This window comes from Amia ocellicauda, chromosome 7 (genome assembly GCF_036373705.1).
Source record: "Amia ocellicauda isolate fAmiCal2 chromosome 7, fAmiCal2.hap1, whole genome shotgun sequence".
Taxonomy (NCBI): Eukaryota; Metazoa; Chordata; class Actinopteri; order Amiiformes; family Amiidae; genus Amia; species Amia ocellicauda.
The window spans coordinates 11403435-11418387 of NC_089856.1; the positions used below are offsets into that span (position 1 = coordinate 11403435).

Below are 14953 nucleotides of genomic sequence, written 5' to 3' on the forward strand. Positions count from 1 at the left end.
CTGTGTTATATGCACCTCAGACCCGACAGCACCACTCTGTGCCATCCGGGTCAAGAAGGTGCGTTATGTCGCCTGCACCGTTGCACACTCCAGTCCCGCTTTCATCATTACTGTACTTTTCTTTTCTTTTTTTTTTACGATTTTAAAAACGGTGTCCTTTCCACTCCTGTTTTTCCATCCTTCCTTGAACCCCCGGAGGGATGGAGCTGTAAATCTTAGCCGCGGAGTTTCTCTCCCTCGTTTTATTGGTCCTTGGCGGCTCTTCAAAGGCCCCGGACTGTGCAATTAGAAGGCGGGTCCCGCGCCTCTCTTCAAGTCTGCGCGCTCGTGCCGGAGCTACTCCAAACGTCCCGGGACATTTTGCCCACAGGACAGCACTAGCACTCTTTTTTTATTTATTTAAAGAGCTGGGATTTATCTCAGGGATGGCGGCATCAATTTTAGAGGTACGCACCGAACTGTTGACATTTGCTTAAAACAGGTTTGTGTTACACTTCTAATAGCAGTATATTATTAATTTTGAAACGTAAGATTATCATTTTAGTACATATTACTTGCTTACCCAGAGAAAGTACTGTACATGCTTTGTTTACGATCTAGAATATGCGGATATTTTGTGAATATTTTTTAGATCTAAATCTCAGGTGTATTTCGTGCTCAATCGGTTTTCTTGTGAATGTAGATAACATTTTTTTTTTCGTATGAATTCCACAAGTGGTTAAATGAGAGATGTCTTACTATAAAATATGTGAAATATAGGAGCATGCAGTATGACATTGTCCAAGTTCTGTACACGGCAGGCGAACCCAGATTTGACTGAATTCAGAGTGAACGTGATGTTATGAATCGGAGCCACGCTTGGTGTGTTTTACGGGTCCCATCGAGTATACAAAGCGAAGTGATACGACGAGACTATAAAGTGTTGCTTAAGCCTCTTGCCATTGGGATCCTTTCCTCCAGTGGTTGTTTCTTTTACCTGTGACTGACAACCACTGTTATTACATGTGCTATTTCACATGTGGTTGTAGAAACGGAAGCATGCGTGAGGGTGGAAGTCGTACTATTGCAGAAAGGGTATTTTTTAACCTACAAGTTAGAGCTATTCAGTTGCCGCTATAGCAGCGCAGGATAACCAAAACGTAACTATTCAACACCAGAACCGCAAACACAGTTAGCATGGTCTCTTCTGCACAATGCATAACATATGGTTAGACTAGTTTAGTAATGTGGCCGATTCAATCACTATGCGACTTATACAATAAATTAAAACTGTGGTTGATTACGTTGTCGTAAACGAACAAATCCTTAAGGTAATGTATTATTTGATACAAACAAGCCTGGGTCAAAAGCAAACGCAACTCATTCATACATAGTTGTTACCCAATAATAATAGTTCTAATGGTAATAATGATTAGAATAATATCAATAATAATGTAATAGTGAATATATATAGTTTCGTACTTGCATGGTTGAATTGCATGCAGTCGTTGCTTTACTCAGATTGCACAATACCTGAGCAGGTCATTAAGGTCCAGTGTCCTGCTGAGAGCAGCTGTGTGTCCTATTAGTGCCCCCCCGCCCAGCGCCTATACCCCCGAGCCGGCAACGGGGATATCCGCCGAGCATTAATTTGGAAAAATAAATTGGGATGCTTTACAAGCCAGTGGCCAGTATATGCTGTGAGTTGATTTCCGCTTCGCTTTAATTATATTAAAAAAATGAATTGGTTCAAAACATGGTTATGCCACAGGCTCTTTTAGCAACTGGGATCGCAATGTGTGATCACAGTCTTACGTGACATGAAGGGCTAAAACACACATTGAGGACGGGAGAGGCTGTCTTTCCTACGGCTGAAGATTTGTCTGTGTCCTTTTGATCTTTGGCAGCAATGTTCATTTTGGGTCTCATACTTTCAGGCTCTCTGTTCTGTTTCCACGGGATGCCACTGACCAATGGCATTTCAACCACAGCTGCATTGCAAAAGAGACCATCAGCCTGTTTTTCCAAAGGTGCAAAATAAGAAATTAAGATTGATTTGTCTAACCAAATAACTTAATCTGGGCTTTTAATGGTATAGAGAGTGGAAACATGATACATCTGACTAACCTGTAGACGTCGTAATTTGGAAATACCGGTGGATGAGACTCATTTATAGCTTGGGATGTATAAGCACTTCGCTTGAATAACTACCCAAGCAATAATATGCACTTATTTTTGTTGTTCCTGACAAATTGGTAAGTCTTGCTTATTTGTCAGTATGTTTCTTCAAAGCAAATGCAATGTTTGTAATGTATTAGAAGTCTAATTACTTGATATTCACAGGCCTCCGGTATGACACATCTGACAGTCGTGTACGACACCTTTTGGTTGTTTTTCTTTACCTTATTTGGCTAGTAGGCTGTATGAATTATACTTTTAAAATGGCTTAATGTATCCGGGGCTATTTCCACTGTGTGATTAGATCGGTGTTAGAAGGAATAGGCCTACTCTTATTACTTCACATTGGTTTTAATTGGAAACATTGATGGGAAACGTGTCATTTGACTGTCCCTAGACAGCCATAGAATATTTCTCCAAACCATTTTCTGTGGTTATATATTAGGTTTACACATGGCATTCCTTTCTTATTTTGCCCCCTTTGAAACCTTGCGCTACTGAGTGTTGAACTGAAGTTCAGGGGTTAGGCAGACGCACACACTCTTATCAATAGGTGTCATAATGTACTGATGTTAATCTAATTCACTGTGACGCAACACAGCCATTGTGTAGTATGTTTCGTTTAAAAACCGTCTCTTCCGGTTTGTCAGGTCCATATAGGCTATTTGGAAAAACGCACACATTTCCCATAATGAAAAGTTTTCCCTATTATAAACTTCAAAATTAGAAGTTCATTAGGTTGCTTAAAAAAACAATACAGAAATGTTGTGTTAAGCACCATCACAACAGTACAATGCAGTGCTTGGTCAACACAAGTCTCTTTTCAGAAAACGCGTTGGGCAAGTTAAAAGCATGTTTTCGTTTGATCATTTTGACCCAACGTTGACAACATCTAGTTGTTTCTTCCAACCCTCATTCACTACCCAGGCCTATACGCATGTTGACAGTATAAGCGGACTTCAATAAAGGTTAAAAATTCAATTTTAGACTCTGGGTTGTATTATACACGTTTTACTGTTCATGCGTGCCTTCTAAGCTTAACCACGATATGCTTTCCACCAAGATCCCAATGGAAAAAGAAATAATTCCTTGCGCACCAGAAGCACATTTACTCAAAGGTTAACTTGGGGGAACTGTATGAAAGGTCCTCTGTATATAAACTCTTTTTATGTCTTTGTTTATTTGTGCATTTTCACTCGAGGGCAGCTCCGATAGACAAGATATAGCTAAAATAATGAAAAGATCAGGTATTAAAACGTTCTGATAATCTATTATATAAACATGACCACATGCATTTGCTTATATACCAGAAGAGGATTTTCACCATATAAACATTTGTCTCTTCGGTCAAGGCTACGTCTCACGGATTGAGTAGGAACAGGTGTCCGATTTGAGCTCTGGCGCTGCGATCAAACGATTTGTTACCCGGGTGAGATTAGTGGTAGATGACGTCATTATAATATACGTCGACGTTACAATGCGTTAAGGGAACGTTTGTTACTTTCGTTATTGTTTGTTTGTTTGTTTGTTTGTTTGTTTGTGGATGGAGGGTAGTGGTGGAAGAGATCACTCTTTACAAGGCAACAGAAGGTTATTCACATAAAGGGATTAAAACAAAAGCTACAATCTATAATCTACAATACAGTCCTAGCGAATATTATATCACGATTTATAAAATCACATCAGAAAGTGCAAGGCTATTTTAAAAGGAAGCATTCAACATGCAGAAATAGATGGGGGGTGGGGGGTAAAAGGGGAGAGATTGAGAGACGCGATGTCGTTGCCATAATTGCAGAATTCAATTTCCATAGCGCATCAAAAAAATAATAATAATTTAAAAAAAAATGGTAGGACCGGAGAGCCTCAGCCAACCGCAAGCGGATCACACTCCAAACACAAATATTACTGACAACTTAAACCCTGCCGCTTAACTTCATAATGGGGCATAATTAACCTGGAAATAGAGCTAATGCAACGGGATACGTCATGTCAACCACAGGAGCTGAAGAGGAAATAGTGAGCACTCGAGGCATGGGGATTCATAAGCTTTATTCCGCTGAGCGTTTCCCTGATGAAGTGGTATTTATAAGACGCGTAATACAGTGTTTAATGTATCACAGATTTCCATGTTATATCTTGGAAAGGGGAAGCCATGTCTTCAAAAGTTAGGAAAGCTGCCCAGACTTCGTGCGTAAAAACAGTTTAGGGCAACACTTTTATCTTTACGCACAGTCGAGTTTAGTGTGCCACGTTTCCTTTATTAAAAGACCGATTTTATACAAGTTTTGATTGACAATGAGTAGAGCAGCTGTCACGTTTAAATGTATATTTATAAAGTAAACGAAGAAATCACAGAGAACAAAGTCGACATTATGTATATGATAGTAGAAGGTCCGTCTCTTAAAGGGGAGGGTAATGGTTTGTTACCAGGAGGTGTGATGCTACGAACAAGCAATTTACGATCCTTCTACTCCATCTTTCAGGTGAGATTATCTGACAGCAGCCACCGACTAGTAGCCTAATTCAACCCCCCCATGAAAGCGTTTAACATTGTATCGCTTTTAGCTAGACATTTGCTTTATAATTATATAAATCATAATACAAATAATACACTTTTAAAAATGCAATTGCAGTTCTAACTGGATAGTAATCTATTGCATACTTCACGTATTCTCTCCAGTCTAAGCATCAGATTGGTGTACTACTAACTGAATGACTCGTTGTAAAGCGCTTTGAGTTGGTGTCACCGTGAAATTCCCATAAAACCAGCACCGATTGATTACACTAAGCTTTACAGATGAGAGATGTGGTTGAATGACTGATGCTTTGTCATGCAGAAAAGGTCGGACAAACCGATATACGGCATCCAAAATAAACTGTATACGCCTGGATTTTGCATCTTAACTTTATCTTGCTAAACAAATTGAATTTGTTTTAGATCATTCTGAGTACATAGCACATGGAAAAAACTATTTTGTATTATTTCGCTGATAATAAACTGAGAGCATTATTATTATTATTATTATTATTATTATTATTATTATTATTATTATTATTGTTATTATTATTATTATTATTATTATTATTATTATTATTATTATTATTATTATTATTATTATTATTTTAAATTTGTTGAAAGTGGAAGAGTTTAATCTATATTTAAGGAAGCGGGATTCCTGTATACATATTAATTCACTGAATAATAAAGTGACCGACTTTTGGTATCTAGGCATTGACAATGTCTGATTCTAGTAAAGGTACACAGGCCACATTAACCTCTTCAGCACATTCATTGTGTTTTTATCTGTAAATTATATTTTCTTTGCTTTGTAAATTTGTACTAAAGAAATACAATCTAATGTTAAAATACTACTACTACTACTACTACTACTACTACTACTACTACTACTACTACTACTACTGCTACTAATAATAATATTAAAATATAATAATAATAATACCTACAATGAATGACATTTTAATGAAAACAAAAAAATGCATAAACTACTGATATTTAGTTTTAATTTTCTTATCTGCATGTATCTAAATATGAATCATCTCGTTCAAATGCTTATATTACAAACGTTTCCTTTAGACATTGTATATCTTAAAACATATGTAATTTATAGCTTCAGAAAAATGAATAGAAAAATACAACAAAACCAAAGAAAAACAAGAAAAGTGTCTGAATATGTGTGTTTCACATTCTGACATCTAAAACATCAGCAGAGTGATTCTAAATTAAACCACTTACTTACACATACAGCCTATTCTGATCAAACTAGCCTATGTTTGGCAGAATTTAAACTACTACAAATACTGGAATATTATTATTATTTTTAATATTTATTTATTGGCAGATGCCCTTATCCAGGGCAACTTACAAAACATAAGAGCAATTTCATATCATCTGTGAAATATAATCTGAGATCATTGTTTTAATAACTGTATAGCCTGCTATTGACATGCAATTCTCCTTACCTTTATTCCAGTTGTGTACACACACAGACACACGTATTTCCTTACACTACTCTAAAACTGATAAATGGCCAGGTTTTTAGTATTTTTTAAATAACAATTTGAAGAACACTTCTGAATGTTTTATAAAAAATCATACAGGAAATATCTTTTAGTGTGAAATAACTGACATTCCATTACTTAGGAGCAACTCAATTTTAGCTGTGGGTCCCAGTTCAAAAAAGAGTCAGCTCAAGATTAAAAATTATGATATTATATATATGGACTAAACCAGGAGACATTTTTTATATATTTGTCTAAGTTTTTAATTTTTTTTTCAACACTTTGAGGTGATCTCCAGGAGTAGTAATATAGTTCCAGGTAAGCAGCTTCAGAAGTCTATACTATATTGTATTGCTGTTGCCATAAAACTAAGAGAAAGAGTGGAATTTACAACTTCAACAACCAGGCAACAAACAGAAATGGATACAACAAGATAATTATATGTTCTCCACAGAGGAATCTGAATCCACAGCGCTAGGTCAACACTATTAACAAACTCAGCCGAATCCCGCTCCAGGGGACACAAATGACAATGGCAGTTTGAAAGCAGTGAGTCAGTCTCACTGCTTATTCACTCCGTGGGGATTGTTGAGTGGTCTCTGGCTGATATGGCTCACAATGGGAAAATAGTGTGTGGGAGACCCTCTTACAGATAGTAAGAACAGTGAATGTAGTGCCTTCGAAAGCACAGTAGACTATAAATTAAACTTCCCCTCCATATTCAGCTTTCACAGGAATTTCATTGTGTTTCAGTGCACAGTGTAGGTAAAAGGCATCCATACATTTCTCTGTGCCATCTATGTTACATTTCCTGAAGGGGAGGCAAGCAGTATGCCCGGTCCTTGAGCCGTGGACCCTCAGAGATTTATTTTCTCCGTCTGTAATCCTGATGGAGTTTATGTTTCTCTCTCCCCCATGCCAAATGGTTTACTTTTACATTTTGTATTAATCTGCAAACTTGTGTTGTTGTTTTAATCTGTGAAGCGCTCTGTGGCGACTTTGCAAAGGGCATTATAGCAATTTTTTTTAATGATTGATTGATTGATTTCATATTTAATTTCATGGTTCACAAAACAGGGCAAACGCATTGGTCTACTTCAGCATTTTAAACAATTACCGATGGATATTTAGAAATTGGCAAAGCTGCAATTATATGCAATTTGGGTACAGCTAGTTTTATTCTTGATGCTACGAATGCACAACTTGTCCCCAGCTCGCTGAAATGTAGCACACAAAATACAAAGCTGCTACCCATTGTTTTCCCCATCTGGCTTCATTAAATGTCGCATCACTAAAGGAAGCAGAAATTAAACATTTTGCCACCAGACTTTAGGTTCTCTTAACCCTGAATATCAGTCTTTCACTCAGTCCTGGTGTCCTGAAAGCTGTAGGGGAGAAAAACACCCAGCAGGCATCTTTCATTGAAGTAGCGGTGGCTTCGATTAAATTAACGATCTGCAGTTGCTTGTTGTTGTTTTTTTGTGTGTGTTGTTTTCCGGCTTTGTTTAATAAGAGCTTAAAGATGATTGCGGCGGGGGGAACTCCATTGAAATGTGCTGTGGGTATTACTTTTATTGTAACAAGTTGAATTAAAATCTGGCAGTGGGGACAGACTTCACGAGCAGACTCGGGAGAAGGGTTTTTTACGGTTTAGCTGGGAGGGTGTGGAGGCGATCAAAGGCGGTTCCCCTCATAACAGCTCGACCGTTGCCCTTCACTTCCAGCTGTACTCCCCACGGCTGCTGTGCACTCAGCATTGGCCAGAGTTTTCAGTTGCCTTAGAATACAGTTTTCCCGAAATGTGGTCTGTGCACTCTTTCAGGTGGTCAGGGGAACGGTAACAGTTAGCAGGAGAGAGGACCACATTGTGAGGTTTCATTACAGAGACAAGGTCGAAGTAGGAATGGTCGCATTTAGTATGTTTTCAGAGACTATTTTAGCTACATTGTGCACTATAAATAAATGTACAAATCAGACTACGGTTGCATTTTGGTTTGGGCTACAGTTAAAGTTAGATTCCCCTTTAAGATTTGGCTTCTGTTAGGATCAGGGTTTTGTTTCTACACTGGTTAAACAAACAGGTGTGTAGTTTTAGACTAGAGTGCTGGTGCTGGCTCTTGTGAGGGGTAACAATGGGATGAGTAGGTATTTAGGTATCTTTGTCCGGTAATACAATTAGACAGTGTCCTGTCTGTTTATACTGGGAGGCAGTGTCACCCAAATGCTTAGGCCTGAAGCAGTGGAAAGAAGAAGAAAAAAAAGAAGTAATGATAAAAAATGAAAACAGCAACCCCCTTTGAAATGTGTCACAGTCTTTTGAATGTCTTTCGATACTGCAGCTCTAATTAGTGGTTATTGTCAACTGACAACTCAAAATAAACTCATGCTTTGCCTCTTCGCCGCTGGCTCGGCGCTTTAGCGTCGGTATTTGTTTTCGTTGGCCGGCGGAATGAAGCTGGTCGATGTATGGAGTGGTACTGGGAGGACATCCGTGGTGCAGGGCTGCTTTGAAACAATATACTATTGTTGTCTTCGGCTGCTTCCCCACAGCTGAACCGCTTTGCGTTACTGTGACACAGAGGTTTCCAGACTCCAGCGGCCGAGGCCTACAGGTTCCCCCGTGTATGTTTTGCACTGAGCCTTATTGCGTGTATGATCAATCTTTTCCCATGTTCTTTCTGACTGGCCCTTTTGGTTTGAGTTGCAGAATGATTACATTGAACTGCAAGGGACGTTTTGTAAAACAGGCAGCAACCTCAAATGACCAAACACTCGGATGCAGTGTGATCTGGAGTGTGGCTCTGGAGGGGATCAGGGCTCTGCTTCCTGACCAGTGTGGTCATATTGTCAAACATTTGTATTTTGCTTTTCTCTTGTTTAGATCTTCTTACCTAGACTGCTTCAGCCTGCTGAGGTTCTGGTACTTCTGGTTCTGGTCTGTTTTAGCTGCTTCAATGCCTCGGACCTGAAAACAAGCAAAACATAAATAAATAATAGTAATAATGAAGTCAAATTCCATTCGGTTAACCACATAACCAATTGAATCAGATCACCTTTTCTTCGTATGTGGTGAAATATCAGCTTCCCATTTGAGAGGAATGGCTATGAGACAGAATACAAAATGTATTATGAAATAATGCATTAAGTAGTAATGTGATTAATTAGTATCGTAATGTAAGAAGTAATGGATTGGAAATTACCATGTATGTGAAACGGTGGAATATAACAAGAATTTCCCCCCCCCTGCATATATGAAAATTGCAGTCACTTAAAATGAACTGTACAGTCCTCGCAGTACAGTCTACCCTTAATCAAAACAAAAAAGGTAATTGGCGATTGCTGCAGACATGCTGTTCCCCAACGACCAAGGGACCAACCAACCAACTAACCAGTTAAAGACAACAGATCATTACCCTGTTTTTGTTTCAATTCACTCTATGGGCTCCTTATGCCGCTATGCCAATCGGGGGCATTTACTGTGGCGTCTCTTAAATACAAACGCACAGGCAGCCCGGCACAAAGCAGATTCATCTTAATTTTGTTTATCGTATTTTGCGCAAGGAAATGAAAGGGGAACGGGACCCGTGAAGAAAGCCACAAAGTAAACAGGGGCCGGGTTAAAGATTTACACTGAAACTAATTAGGGTTCCTGGAAGCCCAACGACAGTGGTGCTGTGGAGTGGCAGGTCTGTTCTTGGGGGTTGTTTAGGCCAGAGAATTGCTTCACTCGGGATGAGAACCAGGCAGGCATGTGCGATTGCTGCAGTGATGCAATGGCAATGCGCCGTGCACAATTGGTGCCAAGCGGTTGGGCCTTTTTTCGATCCAAGTGGGAAACATAAGCTCAGGTCAAGTCCACCCCAAACTGATTATGTCTTTGCCTTCTCTTTTGTGTGCAGGAGGAGGCTCGCTATGGATCCAGCCCTTTGGCAATGTTAACTGCTACCTGCAACAAATTCGGGAGCTCCAGTCCAGTCAGGGATTCTGCAACTCCGGGGAAAACGGGGAGCAACGGCCCCGGCAAGAAGCAGTACAGCCTCAGCTCTGACCTCCAGCCTCCCAAGAACAGCCGCAGCACAGAGGGCATGGGCGACTCCTACTCTGGGTCCTTCAGCACGGGCAATGGGCTGCTGACACCCTCTGGCAGCCCCCCGCCTCCCGGAAACTACGGGGCTGACTACAACCCCTTCTCGCACTCTTTTCAGGCCTCCTCAGGCTCCCAAGATCCCTCTCTCCTGGTGTCCAAAGCACACGCTTCTGCAGACTGCCTGACCAGCGTCTACACCTCCCTGGACATGGCTCACCCGTATGGCTCCTGGTACAAGGCAGGCATCCACCCTGGCATCACCACCGCTCCTGCCAACGCCACCTCCTCCTGGTGGGATGTGCACCCCAACACCAACTGGCTGAGCGCTGCGCAGAGCCAACCGGATGGCCTCCAAGCCTCCCTGCAGCCCGTCCCACCGCAGGCCTCCCTCAGTCCCCAGTTGCCCAGCTACACCTCTGAATTCACCTCCCTGAACCCTGCACCCTACCCCACTGTGGGCCTGAGCTCCTCGTCCCACCTGCTCCCCTCTGGACAGCACATGCTCACCCAGGACATGTACAAGCCCAAGCCCGTGCCCAGTGGATCCCTGATGGAGAGTCCCATGGGGCTGAAGCCGACACGGGGAGCTGGGTACGGTGGCGGCACCCCTGGGCGCTCCTCCTGTGACTGCCCCAACTGCCAAGAGCTGGAGCGTCTGGGGGCGTCTGCAGCCAGTCTGCGCAAGAAGCCAGTGCACAGCTGCCACATCCCTGGTTGCGGCAAAGTGTACGGCAAGGCCTCGCACCTCAAGGCCCACCTGCGCTGGCACACGGGTGAGCGGCCCTTCGTCTGCAACTGGCTGTTCTGTGGCAAGCGGTTCACACGCTCCGACGAGCTGGAGCGCCACGTGCGCACGCACACCCGTGAGAAGAAGTTCACTTGCCTGCTGTGCAACAAGCGCTTCACTCGCAGCGACCACCTCAGCAAGCACCAAAAGACCCACGCAGAGGGGGCGCTGCCGGGCAAGGCGGCCGGGGAGGGCGAGCCCGAAAGGGAGGAAGCGGTTGACAACACCTCCACACCTACCAACGGCGTACCAGAACCCGTGGCCAACGGAGAGGAGAAAGCAGCCGCAGGGAACGGAGTGGAGCCCAACAGTGGCCTCTTGGAGATCTGATCCCTCTCACGTCTCATGTCGTGTTTGATCATTATAATAATATTAGTAAGTAGTAGTGATGATGGTAATAATAATAGTAATAATAATAAGGGACTTAAAAAAATAAAGCAGAGACTCTTCATCCACCTTCTCCACATTGTGTTCACTGTACGGGAGTAATTCCCTTGCCCTTGGTAGCACCGAACAGAGAGGACTGATTAATAAGGGGTTCCTGTGGAAATGTTCAGCTCACATTGTCCAGCCAAGAGCATTGCCAAGGGGTGTCTGAAAAAGCACAAAACCACATCTTCAAGTAACTCATCAGCACAGTCTTTCCAGATCTCAGTGGGGGATCTGCTGGCTCGCTCTGGTAGTAAATGGGACTCTCACCGCCTCCATTCTCCTGTACCCTTAGGGCCAGCTTCATGAAGGAAAAATAAATACATAAAGAAACAAGACGATGCTGTTGGAATTAAGTGCTCTCCACATAAAGTACTGATTTCGTCTTAACTTAGAAATACCTTTTTCATTGGCAAGGAGGACTGCGTGGATCATCCAGAATGGGCTTCCATTATAGAAACCGAACCTCTGGCACCACATTGCTACCAATGCTTTGGGTTCAATCGAACGCTAAATACACCAAAGATCCCCACAAAGAGGTTTGCAGTGGTTCTGTGATGTGCCACAATTTTCCCAACATGGCTTTGCTTTGGGTCATAGCCTGGTAACCAAGGACTTTACAGTGTTTGTTCTAGTCCACCAAATTAGGTAAACTCCCAAAAAAGATCTTAGAGTATCTTGTTCAGATGTTTAGTGTGGTGAAGACAAACTGATCAGAGTTCATATCAACCAGGTTTCCATCAGCATTCAATTCCACTGCGAATCAAGACATTCAAGGACGTTAAAACTCGGCCTTCAGCTATAGAATATTTTTGCTTTTCTTCTTACCTGTGCTTACCTGGCTTATAAGAACATACAGTCCTGTTATGTTGTAGAGATCTTACAATGGACAATAGCTGATAGATTTGTTTTTTCATAATGTAAGTTCAGGACAAAAGCAAACAAAAAACTTCATTGAGCTTCTCTTGATGTATGAAGATAATTGTTAGGTGTGTGTGAAGTCATCTAATATGTTCCAAGTGTGTGTGCGTGTGTGAGTTTTCTCCTGTGTTTAATTTAATTGATTTGGGTATGTGTGTGTGTATGTGTGTGTGTTTAAAGCATTCTAATCTTATTTATGTGTTAAATTATGACTAGGAGTGCCTTCAGAAGGAATAAGCAAATTAGATATTTTCTTTGATGTTTTGTGGGGATTTATTTAATGATGACTAAATGGCAAGCATAAACTCTTACAACAACAACAATTATAACAACAAGATTTTTTGTATTATTATTTATATCACTTTTAGGATAATGTTTCCAAAACAATGCAGGAGTATTTTGTATTTTATTTAAATATTGGGTTTGTTTTTGCTTAACGTCAGTGTTTTTGGTTTTTCTTTACAATGAAATTTGACGTTTATAAACAATTATGTTGTTAACTTTTAGCTGAATAGGAGTCTAGAATCGTGTTATGTGAGAGAGTATCTTTAATTTAATAATGGGATTTTTAAAAGAAAACGCTGTTCCCTTTCTAGGTATATTGGCTAATATTATTTAGTGAACACAGCTGCTGCGGAAATATTTATTTTCTCTCGTGGAATCGGTTTGGAATAAAATAATGAAGACGGTTTTAACGTGTACAAACTTCAGGATATATATATGTTTCTTTGGACAATTTCGCTATATCACGTTTATTTTTGTGGCCTTTTTTATAAATGTTATTCATGATTAAAAAAAGAAACAGTTGCACGTATTTTTTCCGAACTAACCACAACAATCATCCTTCAGATTAGCCGCGTTTCTCCCTCACACTATGGTCGCTTTCTTGCAGCGCAGATCTGCAGAATCCCGCCGATCCCATTGGCGGAGCAGCGCAGACCTGCGCAGAACTGCGCTTACACGAACACGACCTATATCTGCCTCTAGTACATGTAATTGTCTGTCACTTAGGCGAATCAATCAATCTCCGAAGCGTTATGGGTTAATTAAACAGTGCCTGCCCCGGTACCATCACAAACCTCAAGCAACAGCCACATGTGGGCTGGGTTAGGGAGTGAGACACGGCATTGAACAGGAATTGAACCCAACCAATCCCAACCAATATTAGAATAATGGTTAAAAGAAAAGCCATCATTATGGCAAGTGCTATTTGTGTGACCGGACACAACTCCTAGAGTCGCCTCACCTTTCCTGTCTTATGTATTCGCCTTTCGGTTTTTATTTATATCAGTTACAAAGTGTGACAAAGTTCCCTATTTGAAATACTAGACGGTCACAGCTCAGCCTACACTCGTCCGCCTTGACAAGCCAGTATTTCGACTTATAGTATTTCCTTAAATAAACACACACACACACACACACACACACACACATAGGCTACACAAATACCCGAACTGGACTTAATATACGTCAGTGTTACAACTGAAGGTTTATTTCTGGATAACCAACTGTTTTGTTTTTACATTAATTCAATCTTTACCGAGAGAATATAATTATTACATTTGAGACTTGTGTTTTTCCACTACACGTTTTCAATGCGGAGAAAACATGTTTGTTTCCACTGAGATAAATAAGGTGTCGTTCTGTTCTTCTCGCTTAAGAAATTATCTTAATCTGATCTGGTCTCTTTTTTACTATTATTAGCTTGGCAGGTCTTGGCTGATTATTTTTTAAATTCAAATACTTTAAAATGAGGTTTAAAATCCCACTTTGAGTGTGTGTATGTTGATGTGCATAGAACTTTGCTTAATTGCACTTTGCATCCGATGTAGCTTTCCTTGAAAAATAAATTAACCGTGGGAAATAGAAGAATAAAACTCTTTCCAAGTGGAAGATCATAGAACCAAAATCGTCCAAAACATTGAAGGCAAAAGCAGCAAACATTTTACCAGGGACATGCAGGGTCCGAGGTGCCCCTTCGTTTGTTTCAGCCACTGCCCCCCACCCCCAGCAAGGCTGTGCACGTTACTGCATCTTAAGTGTGTTAGTATTACAGAATTACATTTTCCCTGTTTTTTTTAATGATTGTTTCAGCACATGTATATGTGGCCTTCTTTGGTTTTCATACAACCTGAAACTGTAACCATGCAAACAAATACACAAACAGTGGGCAATGGGATGTGTAAATAATTATTACTGTATGATGGCGAACAATAAATAAATAGTGAAACTTTGTGTGTATTTAAGTGGTAGTAACAGATGTATGGTGCTAATTGCTAATATTGAGTAAAGACCAGATTTCAGAAAGTGTCTCTTTTTTTGTGTGTGAAGTATTGCAGTAGATGGGTATGCTACCAACTCCTGGCCAGAGGTGGGGAGGGCAGTATGGACCGCAATTAATTTATTCCCTCGTCCTATTGTCCTATTTGCCCCCTAGGCTTGAGGGTCTGCATCCTGAGCTCCTGAATGAGAAAAGACTGGTGGTTGATTGATTGATTGACTGATTGATTGCTTGATTGTTTGATTGATTGATTACATGATTGTGTTAAAGC

At 40.9% G+C, this 14953-nt stretch overlaps 1 protein-coding gene across 2 annotated transcripts; it reads left to right on the forward strand.

The window, feature by feature from the left end:
• Positions 1–356: 356 nt before the first annotated feature.
• sp7 (Sp7 transcription factor) lies at positions 357–14708 on the forward strand. 2 transcript variants are annotated; one of them, XM_066708382.1, is made up of 2 exons: positions 357–446; positions 10077–14708. In XM_066708382.1, exons 1-2 carry the CDS (start codon positions 426–428, stop codon positions 11379–11381), a joined length of 1326 nt encoding a protein of 441 aa, XP_066564479.1. In that variant the 5' UTR covers positions 357–425; the 3' UTR covers positions 11382–14708. The 2 variants fall into 2 exon arrangements, with proteins under 2 accessions (XP_066564479.1, XP_066564481.1); XM_066708384.1 differs by having other exon boundaries at positions 358–481.
• The last annotated feature ends 245 nt before the right edge of the window (positions 14709–14953 follow it).